The 15,689-nt window shown below is 32.7% G+C and overlaps 1 protein-coding gene across 3 annotated transcripts; it reads right to left on the minus strand.

Moving 5' to 3' along the window:
- Positions 1-1,641: 1,641 nt before the first annotated feature.
- Positions 1,642-15,039, minus strand: LOC127845799 (uncharacterized). Of its 3 annotated transcripts, none has more exons than XM_052376953.1 (9): positions 14,554-15,039; positions 13,935-14,039; positions 13,543-13,790; positions 13,096-13,153; positions 12,060-12,152; positions 11,525-11,617; positions 10,691-10,885; positions 10,488-10,553; positions 1,642-8,990 (listed from the first exon to the last, which is right to left on the minus strand). In XM_052376953.1, the coding sequence occupies exons 1-9, from the start codon at positions 14,753-14,755 to the stop codon at positions 8,953-8,955; spliced, it is 1,098 nt and encodes a 365-aa protein (XP_052232913.1). In that variant the 5' UTR covers positions 14,756-15,039; the 3' UTR covers positions 1,642-8,952. The 3 variants fall into 3 exon arrangements, with proteins under 3 accessions (XP_052232913.1, XP_052232911.1, XP_052232912.1); XM_052376951.1 differs by having other exon boundaries at positions 1,642-8,996; XM_052376952.1 differs by having other exon boundaries at positions 1,642-8,996; positions 10,691-10,881; positions 11,521-11,617.
- Between the last annotated feature and the right edge of the window lie 650 nt (positions 15,040-15,689).

Here is a 15,689-nt window from a genome sequence, read left to right on the forward strand (position 1 = left end):
AAGTCATGTCTCTCGTACTTGACCGTTACAGTAACAGGGTTAATTCATATAAACACGTGATAGATATATTTCTGAAAGCAATTTTCGATGCAATCAATTGATTGATTTGTAACACAATCACAATTTTTAAATACCAATTAATGAATGTCATAACGATTTTCGTTTCTATATATCTTCTTAGCCATCGCTAAGAAAGTTTTTGTGACAACTCAACCCATCTCAGGGCCTGCAGTTAGGCAGATATGTGTATTTTATTTATGAATTGTATTTAAATGTAGATCATTGATTGATATCAATGATCAAAACAGTCAAAAACTGTTCTATGGATACCATTAATTAAAACCCAACCTCAATATTCAAGAAGCCAATACTATGATATGAAAAACAATTGATAAACAAGATGTGTTTGTGAAACACAATGTCCCCCTATATGACGTTTGACCTTGAAGGATGACCTTGACCTTGACCCTTCACCACTCAAAATGTGCAGCTCCATGAGATACACATGCATTTCAAATATAAAATTGCTAGCTTCAATATTGCAGAAGTGACATTATATGAGCAATTTTAACCCATATATTTGACCTTGAAGGATGACCTTGACCTTTCACCACTCAAAATGTGCAGCTCCATGAGATACACATGCATGCCAAATATCAAGTTGCTATCTTCAATATTGCAAAAGTATTCATAAAATAAGCGATTTGGGCCACATATATTTGAGCTCTGACCTTGGAGGATGACCTTGACCTTGACCTTTCACCACTCAAAATGTGCAGCTCCATGAGATACACATGCATGCCAAATATCAAGTTGCTATCTTCAATATTGCAAAAGTATTCATAAAATGAGCAATTTTGGCCACATATATTTGACCTCTGACCTTGAAGGATGACCTTGACCTTGACCTTTCACCACTCAAAATGTGCAGCTCCATGAGATACACATGCATGCCAAATATCAATTTGCTATATTCCATATAGCAAAAGGCATTGCAAAATGTTAAAGTTGGCGCAAACAGACCAACCAACCAACAGACCAACCAACCAACGGACAGGGCAAAAACAATATGTCCCCCACTACTAAAGTGGGGGACGTAAAGATATGCATGTATACAATTGTTATTGCTGACAAAGCGGATAATAAGTGTAAACAAGATAATGTCTTTCTTGAGATCTTGACCAAAAATGATTATAATCCAAGCCATTGGGTAGGCCATATGGTTGGGTCGATAAAGTTACACAAACATTTTTAGGATGGCCTTACTTCAAATACCTATTACAACTTCAAAGTGAATATGTTTCCATATATTACCATGTTGTATGCAAGTTAGCTTGAATGTTGCTTGTAGTTCGGCGTTAGCTCGAATAAAGAAACTGTTTACATTGACATGGTTCGTCCAAAAGAAGTAAAATGGAAAATATGAACATTTTATGAGACAAATGTTTTGTAAAATTATAAATTGGCGGAAGTTTCAATATTTGAAATTTCTTGTAAATAATAAATATTATGTAACAATTTTAATGCATTTTGTTTGTATGTACCTTGAGTACTTGTAATTAGCAATTACGTCTTATTTTTGTAATTTCCATCGTGGTATCGGGTTATAATGCCAAGTTAAAAGTTAACGAAAACAAAAGCGCCTTTTTACATTTATATACATATTACACTGCATTATGAACAGAGCTACATTTTAAACGAATGAACAATACTTTACTATCTAAATCTTTTTTGGTATAATATGTTTATAACTTACAGTCATTATATGACGAAACATATTTTTACATCTTCTAGGTTGAATATCAACCACAAAAAATGTTTTAATAAATATAAAAATGTTAAAATGTTATGTTAACGAAGGTCATACGAACGTTCAGTATTATACTATATCAGATGAGGTTTAAAAAGAACAGCATGTTATAACTACTGTAGGCAAATATGACTTCATCTTTTGCCTAAAATACGACTTTGAGTGTAATTTAAACTATCTTTTCCATTATTAAAATTATCAAGTATCTTCATTTTGTCACACAAAATCAAGCTTAGTTATGGACCAAACATTTTACGTAAACAGTAAAGATTGTAACCAAAAACTCATTTGAGCTTTAAAGTTTGAGCTCATCATTTGTTGGGTATATAAAAACAAGTAATTTTCTATGCGACATATGATAACAATGGAAACATTATTTGTTATATGTAAAAACAAACGTCTGTACACAAACTGGCCATCTGAACCATTCGAAACTTTAAAACAAGTTTAAAAAGCAAATCTTTAATATATACTGTAAACGAAGGAACAAATATTGAAAGACAACTTAATAGCAATCACAGTTATTTGAACAAAAATCCATTTCTTACATCCTGTAGTGTAAACGTTTTTAGAAATAATCACAAATTCTTTGAACATGTTTTATGTGATATGCATGTTGTTGCATATATGAAGGAATTTTTCATATACTAATTGTTAAACAAAAGATGCTACTTGAGCAAGTGCGTTAACGATGCGTTTACGATCAAAATGTCTTTAAGTTTAAGACGTACCTATAAAAACTAAAATAAATTATACATTATGTTTATTGTGTGACATGACGTTGGTATGTTGGTCAACCTAGCATTTTTGCTGTACAAAGTACTCCTGATTTACACACAGACGAATCATCAATGTCACATAAAGCAAAAAGACTATTCAAACATTAATTAATATCATAAGGATGCCACAGCACATTTGTCTATTTTTGGTATATTGTGGTACTTAGGTATGTACATAACAACATTTTTATAGAAACATAGTAGAGACATTGTAATACACATCAACTAGTGTTATGAGACAAAGCACAACACTTAAAACATGAAATCAATAAACAGAAAAAATATTATAACAAGAAGTGGGCAAGGAAATAGGTTTTCTATTGCACCAATCATAGTATTGCAAACGCTTATTGCTACAAAAAAACTGTTTTGTACGATTTAGAGCAAGTTTGACAATTATGAGTTTCTTTGAAAGTGTTTGCATTTGTATGAGCATATTTTATATAAATTACTAAATTTATTAAGAATGTATGACATGATTTATTAAATAGTTGTATTGAGACATTTTCGACAGACAGAAAACTATTTAATAATGTGCATTATACATGACATTTCTCATACAAAAACATACAAGTGACTAGAAAGAAAAGAAAATTTATTTTGTAATTGAAGGCCACCGGCAAAAAATACAATAAACATTATACAGGCATGTCACGTTATACATGTATGAGTTGTTCTTAATTTTATACTGATGCATTTCGTATTAAAAACTAAATAAATAATGCATTTTCTTCTATTTTAGCTTATTAGTCGTTTGTATCAGCTTAATAAAATCGATTTCATTTATATTTCCACTTTACCAAGAAAAAGCTGCATGTTATGTTCTAAGTGAAATCTAGAACAATAAAAACATTCATTAAGTTTGTTTTAAATGACACAAGTGTTTTCTATATTTAGACAATAAGTTCAATATCGAAGATCATGTTCTTAACCAAGATGTCGTCCAGTTTCAATTTTAAACGTGTGGTTCGAACATCTAAACTGTGCAAGTGCCTTTCTATTATAGACTGGTATTATAAGATATTTTTCTGGTACAAGCAGTGATTTATACATTCTGTATGTTTCACATCTAGACGAGTCGAATAAACTCCTTGACCATTTTTTGCGTGTTACAACAAATGAGGCGATCTTTAAAAAGTTGTTAAAATACATCAACATCATCAACGTCCTGATAACCCCAGGTTTAACCAAAATCATTACTGATTACAATTGTTTCGGTTTTCTTTTCATTTACGATCATGCAACTTATTTGGAAAACAAATCAACAATACTATTCAATTGACGCTGTAGTTCAATAGCGGTTTCAGAGCAACTCGCAACATCATCCGCAAATAATATACATCGTATATTTGGATATCTTCAGTAATGAAAATTCCTTGATGGCCCCGGTCACCTAGGTAAAGGGATAAATCATTTATGAATATATTATATGTGATTTTGCTAGTAAAGTCCCCTTGCCTTGTTTCAATGTTACACTTAAATTCATTAGTGACAGTGTTGTTTATGAACCGCAACCGACTTCGCAAATGTGAGTACTAGAGACTAGGCACTTATGAAGTTTTTCTATAGTTTAAACCTATTTTTGCATTATGTCAAATAGTTTTTAGTGGAATAAATCAGCATAGGCTTTTTGAAAATCAACGTATAAGTCATAAAACTTTCCTCCTGGTAAAGTTAGACATATAAATATCTATTAAAAAATATATATATATAGAAAATATATATAATACATTCTATAAAATTGATCTAATTAATACAAAAGGCAAAGAACAACAATTCACTGTACATACTATGATTAGAGTCTTCATGATATCTATGAGAACAACAATATAAGATAAAAGTTAACATTAACATGCAAAGAGAACAAATAATTTATGTTGCTATAAAACTACCAATTTATATTTATAAAACAAAGCAATATATGGCACGCCACACAGTCTAACCAATACTACAGAAACATGATCACATGAGCCTCGTTCTGATAAAACCTGGCCCCATGCATATGAATTTAATGTCGTCCCAAATAAGCATGTGGAGTCAGGCAAGACACTTCCGGATTTTATAGGTTTTCCTGTTTAAGTCTCTTCTAAGCGAAAATCAATTTTAGGCTAAACGTGTCTTCCAGGACTCGTCTGTGCGGACTTAACAAGCTAAACTGGGACGAAACTTTATGCACGTACATTTAGTCCAGTTTTCTCAGAATGAAGCTCGAATACTACCACAACAATCACAATCACTCTCTAGCTTTCACAAGTAGATATATGAAATGAAATAGAATGTCAAAGGTTGCAAAGTTCAATATTTCCAAATATCGGTTGTATTCTTCTTTAAATTAAGAACAAAATAAATGGGGTTTTAATTTGTTGTCCATGTATGTGTTGTTTTACACATTTAATGTTCTAGAAAATTCAAACGCAAATTGTATATGGTAATTGTGAAATCCGGATCCTTGATTTATTCAAATGCATTCAAAGATAAATTAAAAACATATATTTGAAAATATGGACTTTGGCAACGTTAAACACAGGGTGAACATGTTTCAAGAGAAAGAACATTTTGAGAAAAAGGCCTAGTTGATAGCAAAAGTGAACACAAATTATGTATAAAAAATACTAAGTGTAAAGTAATATTTAAATTAGTTGTCTTAAAAATGCGCTCGAATGTTAACTGTTTAAAAATGCCATAGTATACACATAGAAGGGAACACAATTTAATACAATTAGTTTAACATTACGTTAGTTTCGTTAATTAAACTATAATAGCTTTTCCAGAGAAATAAAGAATGAAACCTCATGTCCTTGATGTATCATCTGTTTTGGAAGATGTCAAAGAAAACATTATTTACTCAAACTTTATTCAAATGAAACACCGAAAGCTGTATATCTAAAAAGTTATTAAGTTATAATAAAAAATCTTTTTTCTAATTAAGGGTTGATTAACTAAATGAAACATAACCGATTATAAAGTAAAAAAACGAGGGAAACCGTGTGGTAAGAATCTTGTAGCATTATTCATTATTCTTAACAGAATTTTTCAATGCATAATTATTTGATTCAGTACTGGTCATTGAACATTTGCTTGTCTTAGATCCAAGAGCCTTCGAATTAAATGAATGTTCCAATATATTACTTCATGACTTGCCTCCATAGAATGTTAGAGACAGTGAACACTAAACAACCAGATAATTACCTTGCCAAATTTATACTCGATAAAACACATTATTTGCAAAACAAAATATAAGTATGCACTATTTAAATAGATACGAGTCATTACGAGACATAATAAATGTGTTATGTTTCATTAAAGGTATAATCACAATGTTGATATAATCGTTACATTTCAAGTATACATTACTTAAGCATTTTCAACTTCGACATAAAACGTTCACAGTCTCCTAAAGATACCTGTCCACAGTTTCAGTACCTGACAATAGATAATAAAGCTGTAATATGTTTCCGAGTTAAATGAAACTATTGATCAAATAAATTATAATGCGCCCACAGGACACTTAAAACCTCCACAGTGCGCTGATTGGCACACTAAGCTGATTATGTTGGAAAAAAGATGTAACACAATACGTGGGTATGTATATTAAAACTAATTTGACAAATGTTCAGTAAGTTTCATTAATGTAACACATATATTGCTTTTGAGTAAGGCACAACACTTAAATCATAAGGAAAACATTGATAAATTGATTTGGGCGAATGTAACTTATCATGTTCGGAAACTTTGTGCATAACACATGTAGTATTTGTTGAGTTTATCTTAAATGTTCTCCTTATATTAAATAAACTGTATACAAACCAAACGTCAAGAAAAGTATAACAAGGAGAGATTAAACTTTCTGGGCATGAACATGTATTGTACAATGTGTATGTAGGCAAATAAATTATTGATTTTGTAAAACGGAAAAATATAATAACCATGGACAGGTTTCTTCATTGGTAACTGTTTTGTTACCAGCAGTGAAATAAAGTTAAATCAACTTAGGCATTCACTGAAGCTTGGAGTATTTTAAAATTCTAGCTTAATAGACTTGTTAACTAAGTATTTGCGACAATTGTGTTAATAAAAAAAGTGTATGTTTAGGCACATCATTTTATGAGCAATCGTAACTATTTATAACGTTTTGTGATGAGATTATATATTACGAAAAGTGCTTAATATATAGGTTTGTGAATTTAAGAAAGTCACAGTGATGTAGAAATAAACCTATGTGAGTCTTTAAAAATGTCAATACAGTTTGGAGTTGTGTTTGTGATCGTGTACACCAATCTATTCAAGTCCACTGAAAATATTGCCAAACTGTTTTTTGATCGGATTTTCATAATTTTAAAATGGTCGTGTTATTCTCCATGAATGCAGTTATGTTGGTGGTCTTTTTACGATCATTTTAGTATTTGTATAATTAAATTTGGTGCATGTTTCCAAAAGTATGACAGTTTTCACATTCGTTGAAGTATTTCATTACATTGATTGAATTTAAACTTGAAAATATGGCACGTATATAAGCACAATAATTGTATCGCGATTGTCTTTTCAAAGTGAACTATGATACAAATTGAACACATGACTAAAAGAAACTGTACTATTTGAGACGAATGATAAACATCTAAAGACTTGAGACAATATGTTTGAGGTAATGATTTTACGGAATGTCCATTTAAAATATGTGCTGTCATATATTGCACTATCTTGTTATACATGTATACATGTGGCTACAAGTTAAGTTCAGTCCACGAAATAAACTTGTTCAGCTTTTTGTTAACAAACTAATATACGTCATTGAAAGAGTTACAATAATGTACGTGTGATATTTTCCAAACATATTATATTATATAAACATACATATACGTTTATCTGTTTATTTAAATGTTTTAATGTTAATTCATTTAACATCATAGTAGAAAATCCTGTTTGAACATGATTTGTAAATATTTATTTTATATAATTTAATGGGAGATATGTAAAATAACTTCAATATCATCGCTTTAGTACAGTTTCACCTACATTTAAAATTCAAATAGACCAGATGCACTAAAACTGTTAATAAATTAACTGCATTAATTAGTAGACCTCTGTATGATCTTTATACCTAACATTTGACAAAAATGATGTCTTTGTATGAACAGCTTCAGTAAATAATATGAAACCAGACATTGGTAATATATATAAAGTCTAGACAATACCAAACAGTGTGTTGCAATATTTTTCATGTATCCCAAAAAAATTTAAATGCTGGTTTAGTATATGAAATGGTATTTATATATCCGTTAAACTTAGTGTGAATGTCAAGAGCTTCATGATTGCTTCAGGATGCCAATTAGGATTCAACTTTACATTACTGCTGAATAGAAAACAGTGTACCCACATTCTTGCGGCGCCACTGAGAAGAAATGCAACAAAAGATGATATAACTAAGTTAATATACAGGAGTTTTGTAAACCATTAACCGTTAGCATTAAAATGTCGTCAAGTGTTGAAAACTTAACCCTTATTAAAGTTGCTTTACAATTAAAATCTTTGTATTTGTCATTTATTAAAGCAATTCATTTATTTATGTTAATCACATTATTAATAATCATATTTATAAGTCCTACAACACTATTATGAAAGGCGTATAGTTACATCAAAGACATGGTTTCAGAAAGAAGCTGTGATGCCCACCTGAACACATTCAATGTGAATTATAAATAGTTAAATATTTAATAGTAATATAAATAAGGTTGTTTGACTTAAACATTTTAGTGGGAAACAGATATCAATGGATCCTATGTAAGCTCAGCACCGCATATGCTACACTAAGCTTGATGGGCATTGATGAACAATAAAGAGCATCACACAAAAATGTTTACACAAAATATTATTTGAGAGCGTTGTTCTACTTCAATATTTATATTTTAATTTATCTCTTATGTATACGGGTTTTTTGCTTGAGTAAATGTGACTAACTTCTGATTACTGCATTTTAAACAAGCATTTTCGTTTAATTGAAATTCAGAGTCAAAAATAAATTGTGTGACTGACGGACGTAGATGCGTAGGTCGTATTAAAGGACTGAATCAAACTTATTGCATTTAAAGCTCTGCGATATTTTGTGTAGTTCATGTTTTGAAATATTTTTTATTGTATATATCATTTGTTTTCCTAATACTTTCAACAATGCTATTTAAAACTAAGTAAACTGTTATAATGCTAGTACGTATTTACATATGTTAACAATTGCACTACTTCATATAACGCACTCAAAGGCATACAACTTGTAAAAAAATATTGTCGTTTGATGGAAACTGGTTCATCAAAGGAATCTCGTCCTTCATACATTATGCAGTCAATGAAAGTCCAAAACCTGTCGATTGCTCAACTTACTGAATATGTTTTCAAGCTTGTGCCCTCATCTGTTTCTGAAAAAAATGATTTGTTAGCACATTCATGAAACTACTATGACTCTACTTGAAACTAATTTTCCTGTCATTATTTAAGAAATAATATTTTTCTATCATGGTTTGTTGTCGAATAACCCACAGTAAGGAGTAAAGATGTGTAGGAATTAAATCACGAGTGCGAAGCACGAGTGATTTGATAACACGCATCTATACAACTTACTGTGGGTTATTCGACAACAAACCATCATAGAAAAATATTATTTCGATTCTAACACGATTTTGATTGATTTGGTTCAAGCTTTAGGACGTGAACTATATTTTTCAATACTCCGCCCTTCTTAGTACTAAGTTCACTATTTAGTGACGTCATTGAATTGTACAAACATATGACGTCATTTTCATTCATAAATAGTTTGCAAATGACGTCACTTTCATTGAAAACAACAATCGTAAAAACTTAATGTCGTCACGTTTATTGATGCTACTGAAAAGCTGACATGCTATAAATGTTTTCTGAATTACGTTTCCTAACAAATAACATTGTTTGTAGACGTTGCCACTTATCACCAAATATACAATTTATTGTTTCATTACATTTATATACATGCTACATTTATTACATTTCTTTCAGAGCGGGTTTTAGCACGTGCATTTTACTGCAATAATTTCTTTATTTATTCGGAACTATTTTCGAAACATTCAGCTCCGCCCATAAGTTATTGCAGAATAACCCACGCTTGATTTCCTTCTTTGTCTATAGAAAACAAGTCGCGTGCCGTGTTAGAATCATCAATATTTTGCTGCATTTCGTTCAATGCTTACACATTCTTATATAAAGGTATGTAAGTTTTCATAAAGTACCATCTTTATACAGACGCTTACTATAATCATTTGCAAACACTTTCCGCTGTATTTTTCAAGAGTATATTATTAACAATTGTACTGTTGAACTGATTATGTTATGGTTTTGGTTCTTATGTTTACACCCAATATAAACCACACATATCATGATATTGATAATCATGCCTAATATGTATGGAGAGGCGAGGCGGAGGAGAGCGAGAGAGGAGAGAGAGAGAGGAGAGGAGAGAGAGAGAGAGAGAGGAGGAGAGAGAGAGCAAGAGAGACGAGACGAGACCTCGAGGAGAAGAGCAAGAGAAAGGCGAGAGAGCGAGAGCGAGAGAGCCATCTCCCTATCCCCCGAGATAGCTTCTCTCTCTCTTCTCTATCTCTCTCTATCTCTCGCTCCTTCTCTCTCTTATCTCTCTCTATCTCTCTCTCTCTCTCTCTCTCTCTCTTCTCTCTCTCTATCTCTCCTCTCTTTCTCTCCATGCAAATGAATTCGTTTAGGGGGCAAAACTATATAAAACCTTGTCTTTCGTTCCAATAGTATTCGAACATGTCCTTATTACAAATGTCGTATAATGTTCTTTAAAAAAGGCGTATTTTTAAAAGAAATATGTTTAAACTATTTGAAATGAGGCACTGAATAAATAATTATCGAAATACCTCTTGGGTACGGTAACACTGGTCTGTCATGGACACGATGCATCGGATCATCCAACACATAGTTATCTGCAAAATTAATAATTGATATGAGACAGCAACTTGTTTAATTTCATCAACTTTGTTTAAAATATGCACATTACATATTCATTTCATTTATGTGCAATTCATTTGAGAAATTTCTAATAATAATAAGCCAGCCTTACTTTTACGAATTAGATCTTCAATGCCCTCTTCTTGGCCGTCGGAGATTGAAACCGTCATTTGTCCTACTGAAAAATCAGTGGGTCCCAGTTGATGTTCTCCGCCACGATCAGGCCATGCCATACCCGCAGTCCCATTCTGTTCCTCACTCTCATTTCCGCTATCAGACTCATGCCGTTCAATACTTGGCTGGCTCCCTGGTGACAAAATTGACTCCGTCATTTTTATAGTAAGAAGGCCAACATATGCCCACATGTTTCTTATATTTTAAATCAGACATTGTCAATACAGAATGTCCCACGTTCGTGTTGTCTGTGCTGCCATAACTCTCATTATGTTTTTAAGATGATGATATTTTATATGCAGTTTTTAGTATTGTGGTGCTAGAAATTGAGCTCAACAGCGATTACCAATAATCACATTTGAACAAGCTAAGAAAGCGGACCTCTTATCATAAGATAATAAGCGCATATATACCAGTAGAATATTCTCTAACCAATACAGGCAAGCATGCACATGTAAAAATAACGTCGATAGCATTTCAGAATGTGATTGTTATGTTTATAATATTTTAATATTTTATTTCACATTAAGATGTAATCAAAGATGGTCATTACGATATCAACAACAGTAATGAACATTTAACTTTTCAAATTGGATTGAATGTAAATTAATGGATAATTTACATGGATATATAGTTCTAACTAATAGTTTACTTTACCGATAGAAATAATGCAATTTTAAATATACTACCATTCCGAGAAATCCTATTAAAATACAAAATATCTTTCAGAGGTTGGTGGAACTAACTTGACACAGGGTAACGCTACACTTGCCATTAGGGCTCGAAATGTGCCCGCTGTCACTATCCGACCCATCAGTAATAAACGCCAAGGTCTCTTGAGTTCCACCCTCGCCGTTCAGTGAGCCTGCGTAAGATATTTTTCCGCATAGTTATCATAGCATATATTTCACAAGAAGAACAAAATAAATACCTACGTTTTCGCGAGAGTGCCTGGTCCTTTTGCACCGATTTGACAAAGTAGTAAACTTCCCGTAGCAAAGTGCATGGACTCATAAGTAAGGAATGTAAAAGGGTAACTACGCGTTAAAATTTGTTTTGCATATGTACATATGTTTATGAAAACAAAGCTATTTCTTCGAACATAAAATATAATAATTATACGGTGTACTTTCAAATATCGTATCAAATATGCACATTGTGCACGCTACAAACACAAGCATGTGCTTATATTAAAAACGTCTGAAGCATATTCAGTGTATTTGTTTGGATTTTTGAAAATATATTGAACAGTTTGGTTTCCCTGCCCTAGTAGATGAAAAGCAAATATATAACTAAGCAACACTTGCCATCAAGATTTGAGTTGTGCCCGCTGTCAGTACCCGACCCAGCAGGAATAAACGCCAAGGACTCTTGATTCCCTCCTTCGCCGTCCATTTGGCCTGCGTTAAGAATTGGTACGCAAAATTATCATGACATAAATTTCGGACTTTGAACAAAATAAATACTTGAGTTTTGGCACAAACGTACCTTGTCATCTCGCACCAATTGGTAAAAGTCGTTGAAATTCCCATACCATAGTAAAATGACACATAAGTAAGGAATATAAGCATAAAAAATGTGTTTTGCATATCTACATGTCATCGTGATGACACCTTTAAACAAGAAACCGTCGAAGACGGATGATGCTCCCCAACGGTTCTTTTTTGTCACAATATGGCACTATATATTCAGATAAAAGGAAACGTCTAGTAGTTGGGGGGACAAGAATTGCACTATATGTACAGTTAATGGAAAATTTCAAAGGGCCATATCTCTGTGAAAAATCATCCGACCAGAACCGGCTGATAATATGCACAACTCCTCTTGGTAGTGAAGCTTCCCATAAAGTTAAATTGAATTCCGGTCATTAATTGCTGAGAAATAGCCCGGACAAAAATTTTGCACGGACGGACGGACACACGCACGGACGGACGAAGCGGCGACTATATGCTCACCCCAAAAAAAATTTGGGGGAGCATTACATTTATTTAACCGCTTGTGAACAGTTGAAGTTATTAGCTCCACAAACCATTTCATATGGCAGCCTTACCCGTGGCAAAGGACTACGAAATGGAATTAAGGAACATGTGGGTCATATCTACACTTTATGATGAAATTAGCTCCACAAACCTCTTATATGGCGAATATGTCCAATACAAAGTACAAGGACATATCATTTAGGAACACGTGGGTCAAATCTTCACTAAATAATGTTGACATATTTCAAGTGTTAATTTAATCGCTTAAGACACGTGGAAGTGGTTTGTTCCGAAGACTTTTAATACTATATGCGGACAAACCGCCTGCCAGGCTAACCGAATGATAATAAATAAATCTACATACCTACTTCTTGAACACCATTTCCATCAGATACTTGCATCACTTGTCTCTCAACATCATTCTTAAATATGTAAAGATAATATATCCTGTTTAGGCAGCATGTTGAAGAGTTTAATGTTATATATTCGGGAAACTTACTTTATCTTTACACAAATAATTACATATTTTCTTTCCTTCGTGAAAATGTGTGTTTCATATGAACGTCGCCGTCGTATTCGTGCAGTTGTACAAGTGTAAAGATTGCATAATTATGTGAACATGAAATAAGTGAAATCAGTGATTCAGTTCTTTTTGAGAGCGTCGTTTCCACAGTTGTATCAATTTAAATGAATGCATAACAAATGGAGAAGATTCTTGTCAGTCCATATAAAGTATAAACACAAAGCAAATATAAAGGTATTTCAGCATGTCTAGCTTTCATTATACTATGTAATATGCTTAAATACTTGCCCTGTTTAAATGCTCTCTGTTCAACCATTTATTAATTTGTGGGTATACTTTAGGACCAACAAACGGACATGTCACAATTAATAAAATTGCGATAACGATGATTGGCACGTATGTCCATGTATCTTCCTGAGTGGATTTTGGTGTTCCGGTCATTTTTGTTGGAGATGTATGTTCATGGATGATCTCTATGGTCATGGTTTGATGTATCGTTGTTGATCCTGCAATTGGTGTGATTTTCTCGCCAAAGTCTGCAATAAAAAGAAGTTAAAATGATGACAACGCTTACATATAATCTGGCCTTTGTTTACATTTCATAATTGGATAAAATCTGTTATGAATGATACAATTTTAAGAAAATAGTCAACAACACAATCACCATGACCACAACTCACAATGGCATTCATCTGGTAATGCATCCAATGCGTTGGAACACGCTTGGCAAGTTCCTAAATTGTCGGTGAAAAACTCATCAACGGGGCATTTTCCAAATCTGGTGTCTGAAACGAAAGGTGTTTATATTACGACTTAGCGTTCAATAGAAAATATCATATATATGACGGCAGAAATGTCTGTCTCTTTTTAGAATATTTTAAAGACAATGCAACTGGTATCTAATCAGCTGCATCAGTGCCTTATATTTCGACGGCCATTGTACTCTTGAAAGTTGGGACAACTTGTGAACATTTTGTTACCATAATGTGCAATTTTCTTAAATACAATGTGTGTGTAAATAAATATTTTCATCTGAAGGTAAGTATATAAACGTTTAAAGCACATCTCAGTGTTAAATTGACAAGTTAAAGCGTACGAAAATTACGTCTTCAGTAGCTGAAAGTTACATTAGGGTTTCCGGTAAAATAATATCCGTATTTTCTAGACAAACATTACTATAGTATTTTAGAATACAGTTTACGTATTGTCGTTTCAGAGAAATGTTATCCAATTATTTTACGAACGTTAGTTTTTGCTCTTATAAAACCAACATTTTTAAACAAGAAAAGAAGATTTTACCCCATTGTAATTGCTTCAGTAGTTTGTCAATTTCTTTCACTTTTATTACATGTTCCTTGTCGGTGGCTGCGTAAGTCCATTGGTCTGGGTTTGTTGAGTCATCAGTTATTAGAACATATGCGTAAAAATTCATATTGTCCAGTTGGACCTTTGTCTTCTTGGAAACAATGTACATAATGACTCGTTTAAATATATTAGACATTGACGGATCATTTAAATACGGCACACATTCCAAAACATTTTTCTTCACTACTTCAGATGAGATTGGTGTGATTAACTCCGACGTTAAAGGTAGACCAAAGAATCTATCACAACTTGTCTCGTTTGTCTTCGTGAAATTAACAAAGAATTTTGTTTCAGATCCACTGACGGAATACAGGGTAAAAATGCTTCCCACTGGGGTATGTTTGCATAGCTTAACTAAGGTATCAAGCGTCGTCCCAGCGTCATTTTCAAGTATGTTGATGCAGTAGGTTGTGGGCTCTAAGGCTAAGCCTGAAAAAATTGAATGTGCTGAATGAAATGTAAACAAACAAGTAGTTGCAAACGATTACACGCGTTCAAACGCATAGTGAGATATCATTGATTGCTCTGTATTATACAAGAGGATAACGATAGACGGATGCATGGCTTCTTGTCACGGCAACGACGGAAAATATGCGCGTGAGCTTTTGCATGTTTCACACGACTCAGATAATACAAGTGCATACATATATTACTAAAAATGATAATCCTTGGTCTGGGCTCCTAATACAAGGATATAAATATATAACTAGCAAAGAAAAGATTTGAACTGGGATTGCAACAAATGCAGATACATAAATGACAAACAATGACAATTTTGCACCGGAGTCCCATCATTTCAATGACGAAATAATATTACAAAAATTTCCAAAACTTAGTGGGGATTAATTGAATGAAGATTAATGGACAGGAGAAAAGAAAATGCAAATGGGTATCGGTGTATTTTAATTGTTATAAGCGTTGCATCAAAGTTGTTATTGAGGTAAGCAAAACGTTTATCTTATTTTATTTGATGATTCGTGTTCAGGTTCAAATAGGTATCTACCGCTTGGGTTGTAATCGACGTCTACATTATTTCAAGTGTTTGGTACGTTTTATTCTGATTGTTTTCG

This window comes from Dreissena polymorpha, chromosome 9 (assembly GCF_020536995.1).
Source record: "Dreissena polymorpha isolate Duluth1 chromosome 9, UMN_Dpol_1.0, whole genome shotgun sequence".
NCBI classification, from domain to species: Eukaryota; Metazoa; Mollusca; class Bivalvia; order Myida; family Dreissenidae; genus Dreissena; species Dreissena polymorpha.

What these genes read in the sequence shown, in the direction of transcription:
- LOC127845799 (XM_052376951.1), bottom strand. Translation starts at nt 14,755, where the DNA reads ATGTCTAATATATTTAAACGAGTCATTATGTACATTGTTTCCAAGAAG. An exon ending in ACTGAAGCAATTACAATGGG is followed by an intron (nt 14,040 to 14,553) that starts GTAAAATCTTCT and finishes CTTTCGTTTCAG; the next exon opens with ACACCAGATTTGGAAAATGC. An exon ending in ATTACCAGATGAATGCCATT is followed by an intron (nt 13,791 to 13,934) that starts GTGAGTTGTGGT and finishes TTTTTATTGCAG; the next exon opens with ACTTTGGCGAGAAAATCACA.